Here is a 12439-nt window from a genome sequence, read left to right as displayed (position 1 = left end):
GGCGCCGCCCACCCCAGCCGGCGCCGCCCACCCCAGCCGGCACCGCCCACCCCAGCCGGCACCGCCCACCCCAGCCGGCCCCGCCCACTCCAGTCGGCCCCGCCCACTCCAGTCGGCCCCGCCTCCCGCGGACCCCGCCCACAACTCGGAGTCCGCCTTCCCATTGGCTCCGCCCCCGCACCGCGGACCACGCCCCCTTCAGGCTCCGCCCCTCCGCGGAGCCCGCCCCGCGCAGGCCCCGCCCCGGAAGGCCGCTCGGGGGCGCGGGCGCGGGCCATGGGGAAGGAGCAGGAGCTGCTGGAGGCCGCGCGCACCGGGAACCTGCCCGCCGTGGAGAAGCTGCTGTCGGGGAAGCGCCTCAGCTCCGGCTTCGGCGGCTCCGGGGGGGGCGGCGGCGGCGGCGGCGGCTCCGGGGGCGGCGGCGGCGGCGGGAGCGGCGGTGTGGGGCACCCGCTGTCCAGCCTGCTCAGGTGAGCGCGGCCCGAGGCGCGGCGGGAGGGGGCGGCCGGGGGCGCTGGGCTGCGGGGCCGTGTTGGTGGGGCCGGGGCGGAGGAGGCCGGCGGTGCGGGGTCTGTGGGGCCGGCGGGACAGGGCAGGGCTGTGGGGCGCGGGCAGCGGCGGGGCCTGGCCGCGCTCCCGGCTGAGCGTGTGGGCGGGACGGCCGCGGGATGAGGGGATGCTGGAGGCTCCCGGGCGCGGACGGACGAGGCCGGTCCCTGGGGCTGCTGCCGCCCGCGGGTCTGCCGGTCGCGGTGGGCAGCTGCAGGCCGCTGTGACTGGGGCAGCGCGGTGAGCCCGGGGGAGCCAGGTCAGGGTGCTGGCAGAGGCTGCTGCCCCCAGCCAGGGCGCGGGGAGGTGCCCGCCCGCTGCGGGCCGGGTTTACCGGGCAGAGGTGCTGGGGCTCGGCGCGGCGCGCGCTCCCTGCCCCGCACCCCCCCCGCGGCCATTCTCTGCTGCGGTTCTCACATCAGTGCTGGTGGGTCTGGGGGCGGCACGAGCCTCTTTTTGCCGTTCTCTGCTGGAAATGCTGCTGTTCCTATTCCTGGGGCAACTGGTTTATACTGGGAGGAGATGAGAGTTTGGCGCTGAATGACACTGTCACTGCACGGCCTGGCTATTTGGAAGGAGGCAACCTGCCCTTTTGTGGCCAAATTTGATCCATTTTTCCTTTCACATAACTTTATCAAACTCTGCATGTTGGGCTGAGTGGCAGAGACCCGCTGACACAGAGTTTGTGATCTCCCAGCGCCTGCATTGGCTCCTCTGAAAGGTAAATCTGCTCTCAGGTCCAAATTTTTTCTCCTCTTTTAATGTATTAAATGCTCTGAGTCCTTGTTTTGAGTGGGAAATTGCTCTGCCCACTTCAGGCTGGTCTGCGTTAGAAGATGGATGTACTCGCGGGGTGTTTAGATAAAGTGGAGAGGGTCAGCGAGTTAAATACACACCACGAGTGTTATCAGCCTCTTGTTCTAACAGCTCCGTCGCACTTTCCAACAGTGCCTGGTGGTGACGCCGACCCTTTTCCCCGGTAAGACGCTGGCTGGTGGTCCAGCTGGTGTGGAGTGGGCCGGCTGTTTGCCGGTGCGGTTTTTCACGTGTAAACCTGTTTGGTGTGTGGATGCGGATCTGAAGAATGGTGACTGTCTCAGCTGTCGTTTGTAACTGTGTGCTCATTAACTTGCCTGCCCTAAATGTCTGTTGGTTGACACTATAACTGTCCCTTTCTCCCACCAAACCTCCCGATCCCTCAACCTTCCTCCCTGCTGCTGAGTTACAGTTGGGCTTTTTGCATGTTTACGATCGCGGGTCTCATTCTGCAAGCGTCTTGGCTTTCTCAGCCTGCCGGGAGCCGTTCCCGCGCTGCGTTACCCGGTGTGCGATCCGCAGCAGCGTCCCTGGTCCGCAGGGCTGTGCATGCACACCGCGGGGCTCGGGGGCTGCGCTGCTGCGTGAACAGTGTGCGGTGGGTACCAAAAATGGACTTTAAGCAAGTTCGAGGCTTTCTGATTGTCTCTGGTGTTCTGTCAACCTGCTTGGCTTTTACTTTGGGTTCATTGACTCCAGGTGAGCAGACTTGTGCTTCTTCTGTGGTGAAGAGGTTTTTATGAGAAACAGCTGCTGAATTACCTGTGAGGAGAAGCCTGACGATTGTTTGAGGAGCAGCTGGGACGAGCTGTTCAAAACCGTTGTTTTCCGTAGCGTGGGCTCAATGGAAGTGACTGCTCAGTGTCCTGGGTGGCTGCGAGGTGGCCCTGAGATGTACGGGCTCTGCTGAACAGTTTATTACAGTAGCAAACGCTCCTTCGTGTCCCCTTAGGGCCACAGCAAAATGCTGGATTTTGGGGATTGAGTTTCAAACAAAACCAGGCAGCCCAAGTTTCAAAGTGGCGTGTGTCAGAGCAGAGGCTGGACGGTTTTCTGCCGTGTCTCCTGTCTGCGTTCTCGGTGTGCAGGCGTCTCTGTTCGGCTGATATCGCTGCGCGGTCCCCGGGGCAGGGAGGGCTCCGAGCAGGAACGGTGGTTAGTTAGACTGCGCTTTGCCTTTCTGCACGCCTGTAGAAATAACTTCAAGGCTTTGGAGACAGGGAACGTGAAATTGTGTCTGCCTGACACTTCAAGGAAAGTGGCAAATGGGCAAATTAAAGGGAGCTGGTGCTGCGGGAGCGCGGAGGTGACAGCAAAGAGTCTGCGCAGTGTCCCCGCCGCCTCTGCCAGTGCAGCGTCCCCAGGTGAGCAACAGGTCAACAACAGCCTCGGCATAACCTTAAAGTTGAAGTGTTTTCTCTTAAGTCTTATTCTTACATCTTGATTTTTTTTGTTTGTTTTTTTTGTTTCCTGATGGTGCTGGGCCATAAAGTCATAGAAGATGCCCCTGGCAGTAAATTCTGTGGAATGTATTGGTTTATCACAGAAACGTACCTGCCCGCTGTGTGTGTTACAGTTTAAATGTGAACTTTGTCAGGGTCCGAGGCTTTTGTACTTCCTGCTTCCACCCGAGGGCTGAGCCCCGTGCTGGGACCTGCACGCTCCGATCGCGCCGCGGCTGCTCCGGCGCAGAGCGCAGCACGGCAAAGGCATTTCTGGTGGGTCACTGAGCATCTAGGGACAAAACCAGCTTAAGCGCAACTTAATGTGCATAAGCAAAAGCAAGTCCAGAAATTGCAAATGCTTTGTGAATCCTTGAGGTTTCTTGGATTTTAGGGGCAATTCTGCATAGAGGCTGCAGAATTTCAATATGTTTTTTTACTGTTTCACTGTGAAGTTAAAGGCAGGAAAAAACAAAATCTGTAGCCTGAAATATCAATCTGCATTCAGTTGGTTTTGCCAGTAGCAGTAAGAGATGAATTGTGTTAAAGCCAAATCTGCAGAAACAGCTTTTTATTTTCATCTAGTGCTGTGAAAAGACTGGATCTTTGTTGACGAGAGGGGAAACTGAGGCTGCTGTTGAGCCCCAGATTGTATATGTGATCTGCTGTAAGGGTATCGAGGAGACACTTCTGCTGTGAATTAGGACGTTTCTGTATACATCTGCTGTGGGAAGGGCTCGGTTGTTGCTGCACAGCAAGCGTTCCAGCCAATTTGCAGCAGTCATTACTGGTGGGTATTTGGGTTGGTTTAGGAAATGACATAGCGCTGTGGCTGAACACTTAAAGCAGCTTCAAACAGTCCAAATGTGGTTAGGAGTCAGAAAAATTATTTCTATAAAAAAAAAAAAGTAGGGTTTGATATTTGCTCCTGTGCTGCCGGATGATTTGAAGAAATGACTCGTTGGTGCTGCGCGTTCTGCCGAGGGTCCGGCCGGAGCCGCCGCCGTGTCCCGGTTCCCCTGGACGGGCTGGGCTGGAAATCACAGCCGGGCCTTTCGCTGCACTTGTGCTGGGATTAATAACATCTCGCCCACTTCTAACCGTCTTCTCCCACACCCCTTCCCGCCCGGCCCCGCCGGCAGCCGAGCGGCGCGGATCTCGCATTAGCTACTTGCACGCTGGTGTTGCCGACAGTGTTAGTGCCACAGGCGTTAGGCGTGCACTCGCTCTATTCCTGTGGATTGTTTTCTAAGCACTTTTTAAATAATTCAAGAAGACTGCAATTATTGGCAGTGACTCTTAAGTGTGTTGCATCTGTGTGATCTTCTAATTCAGCTTTGGAACATTTTATTTGCTTGCTTGGGTCAGCATGATTCTGTGATTAAGGTTGTGTCTGGGGTACAGCCTTGAAGTTTTCATCTCGAAGACTTTAGGGCTGTTTTTACTGACGCTGGAATCGGCGCAGGGTGAGTTCTCGGCGTTTGCCTCGGTGGCAGAGTGGGTGCTGGTGGGACTTGAGTGGACTGAGGACACGCTTGTGACATTCCCTGATGGCTTTTTGATCCCTACACCCCAAGTTCCTATCCTGCCATTGAGCCGCGTGTAGGAATCACAGGACTGAAGCCACAGCTGTGTGTGTAAACAAATAGGGGATATTTGAGCAATGAGATACTGACGTTTCCATCACCTTATTCCCCTCGACTTTGTCTGCAGTCCCCAAACTGAAGAAATGTCACTGCAGATCTGAGCCCATCCTGAGTGTTCTGTGTTTTGGAGGCAGGAGCTACACGCAGTTCAGCTGGACACGGAGTGTTTCACAAATGGCTTTTGGCATTTAATAGTCAAATGTGAAGGTCACAACAGTGAGCCGCTGGGAGCAGTGGTCTCGTCCTTCCCTGTTTTCTTTCCCGATATTCAAGTTGTGTGGCTGTGCCAGAGAGAATCGCTCCAGCTGGCTGATTTAACAGAAAACGTTTGTTTTGTGAGGCCGCGCAGTTCGCGGGTCCAGTTCGAGGGGCGCAGCACAACCTGTGGGTGACTGGGGCAGCGGGCTCTCCCCGCTGCTCTCGGAGCGCTCGTCGTGCCGCGATGCAGTAACATCTCTCTGTGTATGTGCTGCCTAAACAGCGGCGTTCATGGCGATGGAGCTGCTCAGCCGGGTGGCGTGGGTCCTGCGCTGCTCTGACTTGTGACGGCTTTTGGCAGAGAGCTGAACTTACTAAAGATGAATGTATGAAACAGCATTTGAGACATTAGGAGCAGCTGAGCCAAGAAAGTGTTCATCCAGTGGTTTTGTCTAATGTAATGCATTGTTTTAGTGAGATTGGAGGGGAGCAAGCAGGATATGAAAGCTGTAAGTGAAAGGTGCGGTACAGAGTAGAGTCCATACGTGCAGAGGACACGTGCGTGCATCGCGGGCCGAAGGCCGGGCTGTGCCAGCGGCTCCGCGGGGCCGAGCTCTGCGGCAGGAGCGTGTGGGCGCCCCCGCTCCCGTCAGCCCGTGGCGAGGAGCCGCCGCCGAGCTGGTTCGTCCTGCGCGGGCAGACCCGGGGGGGCTCGAGACCGTCCCTTGCCTGTGTGAGGGTGCTGGGCGTGCGGTGGGTGCTCTGCTGAGCTTTCCCAGCACGTCCCTGCTCTGTCCGTCTGTCCCGTCCACCCTCTGCTCTTTTTCACTCTGCGGGTACAGCTGCATCTCTGGAACACTCTGTCTATGGGCATCGTTTCAAGGTGAAGTGTCCTCTTGAAATGCAGAGGTGCACTGAAATACGGGCAATGGCTGTTTCCTCTTGTCATTGACACCGGGTACGAGGTCCTGGCTGATGCTGAGATGGCACCGTCACTGTCCCAAACAGCTCACTCTGGAGTACAGCTTAGTCATGGAAATGAGGTAAATCCTATTTCACAGAAACTGGTAAAAATAAAACTGTTGAGGATTGATTTGTTTCTATAGCAACAGCCTGGAGAAGCTAATACAGCTGCTCTCTGCAGAAGGGAGGAAAACATAAATTGAAATGTTAGTCCACCTGGGATTGTAGCTGTCAGCAAAGAAAGATCTTCAATAGACTGACGAAGGGGTAAAGTGCTTAATTAAAGACAGAGGGCAGGAAGATGTGAGCTGCGTTTGGAAAGAAATCGGTGCTGGGGTGTGTGAATGTGCCCTTGTCTGTGCGGTGTCCTCAGAGCTGTTTACACCCCGTTGCCCACAGGAGCGTGTTCGGAGCCCGCCCGCCGCCCTCCGGGGAATGCCCGGCTTAACTCGGGCGGCGCTTTGCTGCGCGTCGTACCTGGGTGCTCATCATGGCAAGTGCACGTTTTTAAACCTGGGGTTAAAATTACTTTCTGTCCTGCGGTGAATCACCGTGGTTTGCTTGAGAAATGTTCAGGGTTTGTCAGGGAATCCTTGTTGGATGAATGAGGAGACGGCTTTTGAGAAGTCGGGGTGAATTTCTGAGCTAACTTTAACTCAAACTGGATATGGAGCTGGATGCTTGAGTTTGTGCTGTTTAGGTTTGGCAAGCCCAGATTATATTAGCGCTCTTCCCTTGTTACTTAAATACATGGTTTCTTTTAAAGGGAAATTAAATTTAAAAAATAAATCTCAAGCCTTTTGCAGCTAAAAGGAAGTGTCTGTAGTGCTGCATGCTAAGGACACAAGAACACAACCCTGTCTAAAAGTGAGTGCCATAAATATGATGTAAATACATTATCTCATTAGATTTATATCTAATCCTGTTGCCTGCTGGTTTTCAGCCTCTTAGGCCAAACAAGGCTGAAGATGTCATAGGTGGTCTTTCAAATCTAATATTGAAGTGGGTTGGAAATTAGGTGAAATGACTTCTGCCTCATCCTAATTAAGACACTATGAAAAATCCTTTCAAGTTTGGCATCACCAAGTAAATTGCCTGGTTTTAAACTGTAATCCGATTGAAGCAGCCCGTGCCTGGTCGGGTTTGGAGCCTGCCCGTGCGGCGGTGCGGCTGGGCTCCCAGGCCCCTCTGCTCCCCGTTTCAGAAATCAGCGCAGGTTTTGTAGGAAGCAGGAACAGGATTACGATAAAGCCTTGAAATCTGGAGACTTCAAAGCTTTGCATCCTGGTCTTGGTTCTGTTGTAAAGATTGTGAAGTCCATCAGATGACTTAAATAAGGGACTGTATGTCCTGTGGACTTGGATTTTTTTGCTGTCCAGCCTGGAAACGAGAGCCCAAGGGTGCTCTCCTGCTTGGCCCGTGCCAGGAACGCGCGGAGCTCGTCACCGTGACCGCCCAGGTGTGTCCCTGGTGTTCCCGTCCCAGGCTCTGCAGGGTCACCTTTCTGTTTGCCCTCTTACCCTCAGCGTCTCTGCGCTCTCGTTTCCCTGTTACTTGCTCTTTGGGAATCCAATTAAGAAGCTCATCAAGAAAGAATCTCCTCTGGAGTCAGTGCAGTGGTATGTAGTCGACTTGTTGTGTCCCGCGTTGGTGCCAGTTAATTTCTTGCTCAGCCGTGTCTTTCTTGAGCCTTCAGGGACTTCAGATGAAGCCGGAGCCCTGGGATTTGGTGTGTGCTGAAATGGAGTTTCGTGGGTGAAACGCTTGCCTGCCGACGTGGGTTGCATTGAAGGGCAAAGCCCGCTCCAAATGCTGAAGCTTTCTCATGGCTCTTAGTTCTCCGCTCCCATGTTCCCTTCCTTGAGGGCCTCTCCTCCCGTCCTGCTGCACTCAGTCTTCAATTCCAGAGCGACCGATTTCCTCTTTACTTAAGCTCAGCATTTCTCCCCACTTATCTTGACGTGCTGGGATCGGCGTCCTGCTCGTCCGCGGGCGGCGCGGGTCCCTCTGCGTGGGCCGTGCCCTCTCCCGTCTGTCGGAACAATTAAGCACTTCAATGCCAGCAGAAATTCAAAGCCCTCGTGTCACTGATCTTGGCAGTGTCACCAGGGAAATGGGATGTTGTGTGAGCCAGTCTCATTTTTTTTCCAGTCTCCCTAAGGCAAAAGTGCACTCCAGATGCAGTTACTGGTACAAAATAATTGCATTTGCTTTTTAATTGATGTAGGGGAGGGGTAGTTCAAGCTCTGAGTCCTTGCTCTGCTTCACTGGGCCTATTTACCCGTTCCTCGTCAGCTCCAGGTGGGACACAAGCGCCGTTGTTGTGTGTTCGGCTCTGCAGGGGGCGCCCCGCGTGGCGTGGCGGTGGCTTTGAGTGGGGACGCGGGTGGGATGGGGCAGCTGAGCTCGGCTGCGGGGCAGCGCGGGGCTCCCGAGCGCCCGCTTGCACGCGGAGCTGGGGAAGCGTGGAGGCGATTCATTCGCCCTGTACAGAGCATCTCTGATACTTAACCAGCAGGAGGATGTCCATGTTTAAATAGAGTATCACCTTTCCTAGACACTTCTAGGTGCGAGGTTCCCTGCTAGAAATCCCAAATTCCCACCAAGATGTGTATTGGATCAGATCACTGTGGATGCTGGAAAAAAATAGTAACTTTGACTTGTTCTAATTCCGTTGATTTTATCTGACAATGACCATGTAGCCGTTTTGCAGACTAGACAGTTAGCAGAGGGTGACGCATCTTCTGCCATCCCGAAACATTTAATTGGTGCATCAGTTTCCCCCGTACAGGGGAATGACAGGCGATGGGAGTGAAATGCGCTCTGCCAGAATTTTTTTTGCACAAGTTCCTTTTGGCAACAATTTTTTCTCCAAACTCGGACCTTTTGTGTGTCTGTCAAAAGGAAGCAGCACAGATGGACATGTACAGTTCGAGACACGATGCTCTATTTCTGTTAGTTGATTGGCATGTCTCTTGGGATTCTGCAGCTCGTTAAATCATCTCACAAAAGAAAAAGGGGGAGGGCAGGCAGAGCGCGAGGTTGCCAGCTGTAGCCAGCGCTGCAGCCGGGGCTCCCGGGATGTTCTGACTGGGAATTCGTGCTGCCCAGCGGCTGTTCCGCTGCTCCGGGTGCTGCGTGGAGGGGACGCAGGGAACGTCTCACACCGTTCTGAGGAGCTGTGCGTCAGCACACCCTGGAGCCTGCACCGTCTATGTGTGTCCCGCTAATTTTCTCTGTGTCTAATTATCTTTTTTTTTAAAAAAATGTTGCATTTTCTTCCACTTAGCTGCACCTTCTCCAGCACTGCGGAAACAGTAGAGCTTCAAATAAAGAGTAAGGAATGCTTACCTTAGCAATGCTGCTGGTTCCAGTTTGCAGTTCTGTGATATTGCCAGCTCCAGGCTGTTTTATGTGACTTCCATAATGCTGCTCAGTTTATTGAATTTCTGCAGGAATGTTTTGCTTCCTTTTGCTCGTATTCCTCAAACCCCCATCTAGTCAGATGCAAAAGACGAGAGTTCACTGCAAAATTGGTATTTAGTAAATCTCATTAGTAGGTTTATAAGCATTTTGCAGATATCCAATTTCTGGCCTCTTTTAGAGGTCAGATTCCCCACCTAGAAAGACCAAGGCAGCTTTTTCAACTTGGGTGCTTTGTGTAAAATCCCGCGGGTGCGTGCTGGGTGGTGGAGTTTGCTCCCTGGCAGCCGTGGGCACTCCAGTCTGAGAACACTGTTATTGAGGTACCAGTGGACACGGCATCCCACGTTGTGTGTGTTAGAGGCTAAATGCAAACTCTCTTTTTAAAATTACTCCAGTGAGCATCATCCCTCCTCCTTCCTTCCAAAGTCTCCCCATCTCTTCTGAGTTTTGTCTTCAGTTGAGCTGAGTGCCAGTCCTTGGGCACGGTTGTGGTTGTGAGCTGAAAACGTGGGGGCCCTGTGGCTGAGGCCGTTTTGGTGTTAGCCCTGGTTTTCCCCTCCCTGCCGACCGCTGCCCCGGGCCGTAGCTGCAGAGGGGATGCTCCTGACACCGGGCCCAGCACAAGCCAAAGCTCCGGGCCCCTCTGCCCCGGAGACACTGCTCGGCTTTCCCTGTCTCCATTGACATTTTTTGTGCTTCTTCCAGAAAGGCTTTGTTCGGATCCAGCCCCTGGAGCCGGTGCGTGGAGCCCGTGTTGTATGTGCACTCTGCTCCGTTGCATGTAATCAGCTGGAAACTCTCCGGTAATGGGAGCAGATTGCACAGGCAGTGTCTGGGATGCTTTTAAGAATAAAGGGCAGCGCGTGCACTCAAACCAGACCTTTATTTTTTTTTCCTCTCCTGCAGCTATTTATTTTGCCTCCTGCTCGGAGGGATTCTTTGATGTAGCATAACATGCACGTGCGACCCATCCTTTCTGTCTCCATTGCACAACGCAGGTGACAGAGCCCACTGCCACCCCCGTACATTAAACATAAAGAACAGCATTTCCACTGCCAGGAGCCATCTGCAAGGGCAGGGCTGCCCTCTTGGATGGATGCTTTTCCATAAGCGATGCCAAGCCTGTCTTGTTCCTTTATGGTGTGAGCCCAGAGGTTAAACGTGTGGTGGTGGTAGTTGTTGCACCAACCCACACCAGCCTCCTGGAACGAAGAGTGGGAGCTGGCAGGCTGCTTTGGAGAGGGACGGCTGAGCTCCCCTTCGGTCTGCGGCAGCTCCTGACCTGCTCCTCAGAGCTGCTGTCACCCGGTCCACCCGTGCGGATCCTGCCGCCTGCTCTTGGCCGGTCACCGTGTCTGAGGAGCGAGCGGTTCCGCTCTGTGCGCCAAGAGAAGGAGCAGTTTGGCCGTTAGAGGATCAGTTGATGCCTGGTGTTGCTCCGCGGTTGAAATAGTGGCTTTTGCACAGCACGCTGTTAACCTCGTGCTGGCCAAACCGTCCGTGGGTGTTGGGCAGCGAGGCCAGAGCCGTCAGCAATCTGTTCGGAACTGTTGCTCCACCCGAATCGAGCTGGGGGGAGCGCGGGGTCCCGCGCTGTGCAGAGCCGTGTCAGCCGGGCTGAATCCGAGCGGGGAGTTGTTACATATCGTGTGTGCTTTCTGGAAGGGAGAGGTATTAAAAGCAGCGTGTAAATCTACGCTGATGCTGTAGCAGTGCTGCATGTTCTGTGGTGTGCTACGATAAGCTGAAGTACCGGTCTAAATGAAGTTCTCGTTGAGCCAGGTGCTTTACAAACTCCTCAGGCCTGAGCAGAACAGACCAGGCAGATGTATAGATTATATGTTCCTTGGTTCCTTGGGGGGGAGACAGTCGAGTTTGAAAGGAAACTGCTCAACAGAGAGAAAAGGAGGATGTGAAAAGCATAAGAGGAGGATAGTGCAGACAGGAGTAGAGGAGGAGGGCAGCCAAGGAGTTCTGGCTGGGAGCATCATCCCAACTGGCTGCTTTTTTTTCATAGCAGAGAAAAATCTGGAGAAAGAAGTTGAGCGTTGAAGCCAAAGATCACCGCTCTGGCTTCCTCTGCTGCCGCTCCGATCGCTGGAGTCTGAGCGGGTTCTCCACAGTCTTTCCTGCAGCCTGCCAGGAGGGGCTGAGAAAGTATTGCTTGGGGCCCGGCCACGTTCTCCCTGCCCCGGGAAGATTCTGCTGTAATCTCCTCCAGCCTTGCCTCAGCAGGTTATTTTTGGAAGGGCTGCAGCATTATCTACCGGCTGAGCAGGCGGGAAGGGGTCGCGGCGCCGCCGTGCGCCCACCGCCCCGACCCCTTCCCACGGCGAGATGGGCAGCGTCGCTGCGCTTTCTGAACCCCAAACCCTGCACAAGGCATTGGAGTTGTTTGTGTTACCAGTCTATAAGCAGGAAATACCGAAAGAGGGTCATGTTCGCGTTGCAAGAATCTTGCAGTTGTACGGATATTAATAGCCGAGATGTGGACATTGACTTGCGATGTCCTCTGGGCCAGGGACTGGGCGTTCATCTGCCCCCGGCCTCAGCTGCCCTCTGACAGCGTCTCTGCGGCCTTGAACTGCGTCTCCAGACGTCTGGGACCAGTTCTCAGCTGCTTCAAACTTCCCTTGTGACCTTGGGCTGAGTCACTTGCGCACCCCGGTTTGTGGTGTTGAAGCGGGGCGGCGCTGGTGCCGTGCCTGTTGTCCTGGGGACGGGGTGCGTTGTCCCCGGAGTCTCTGGTCCCTGTAATGTGGATCAGTGAGACTGTAAATCAGCTCCGAGGCTCATCCTTTGGTTGAGGATGCTGATGGTTCTTTAGGTCGCTTGGCCTTTGCTCGAGCCCACTGCCCCAGACAGCACTGTGAGTAAAGTTACTGCACTTGGGAAGAAATACACGGAAAAGCCAGAGGACAAATATGGCCTTGTTTAAAGGAACTATTGGGTTTTATCATGACCTAAAGCAATGTGCCTTATTCAGCAATTTTTACAAACAGGAAGCTTTATTTAAAAGGCTACAGCACTTGCTGAATCATGGAGCAAGAGAGCACAGAGTGCAAGAATTCGTTTAAACAGAGCAGGTCTGGCGATTTTCGGAGCTTTTCTTGTGTCCTCAAAGTTCAGTCTTAATTGCCTTGAACAGATACATCAGAAACTACCGTGGTGCAGCAAAAGAGGTGAAATCCAGGTAATCGTTGGAGCAGTTTACTTTCCTAAGGGAGACTGCTGATGTGAAATCGAACCTCCTCTTCAATGTGAGGGGATTTGGGGTTTGGAGGAGAAAAGAAGGCAAATGGTGGTGGTCAAATTGGCTCCGGACCTTCTCAGAGCTTTACTGGAAACTTGTATTTACAGCGTTCTCCTTCCTGTGCAGGGATCTGTCTTTCAGGTTAA

The 12439-nt window shown here is 53.9% G+C and overlaps 1 protein-coding gene across 4 annotated transcripts in view; it reads left to right on the top strand.

Annotated features, from left to right (window-relative positions):
- Positions 1-255: 255 nt before the first annotated feature.
- ANKS1A (ankyrin repeat and sterile alpha motif domain containing 1A) overlaps positions 256-12439 on the top strand; it is a 69165-nt gene continuing 56981 nt past the window's right edge. For 2 of the 4 annotated variants that reach the window (XM_065649467.1, XM_065649466.1), the window contains exon 1: positions 1368-1528. In XM_065649467.1, coding sequence (XP_065505539.1) covers positions 1386-1528 — 143 coding nt within the window. In that variant the 5' untranslated portion in view covers positions 1368-1385. Of the gene's footprint in view, positions 471-1244; positions 1271-1367; positions 1529-12439 lie in introns of those variants that run through there. The other 2 variants (XM_065649465.1, XM_065649472.1) reach the window with 2 other exon arrangements.

The sequence above is a fragment of the Caloenas nicobarica genome, chromosome 21 (assembly GCF_036013445.1).
Source record: "Caloenas nicobarica isolate bCalNic1 chromosome 21, bCalNic1.hap1, whole genome shotgun sequence".
NCBI lineage: Eukaryota > Metazoa > Chordata > Aves > Columbiformes > Columbidae > Caloenas > Caloenas nicobarica.
Note: the sequence above shows the minus strand (reverse complement) of the source record. Positions and strands in the feature narration are given on the sequence as shown.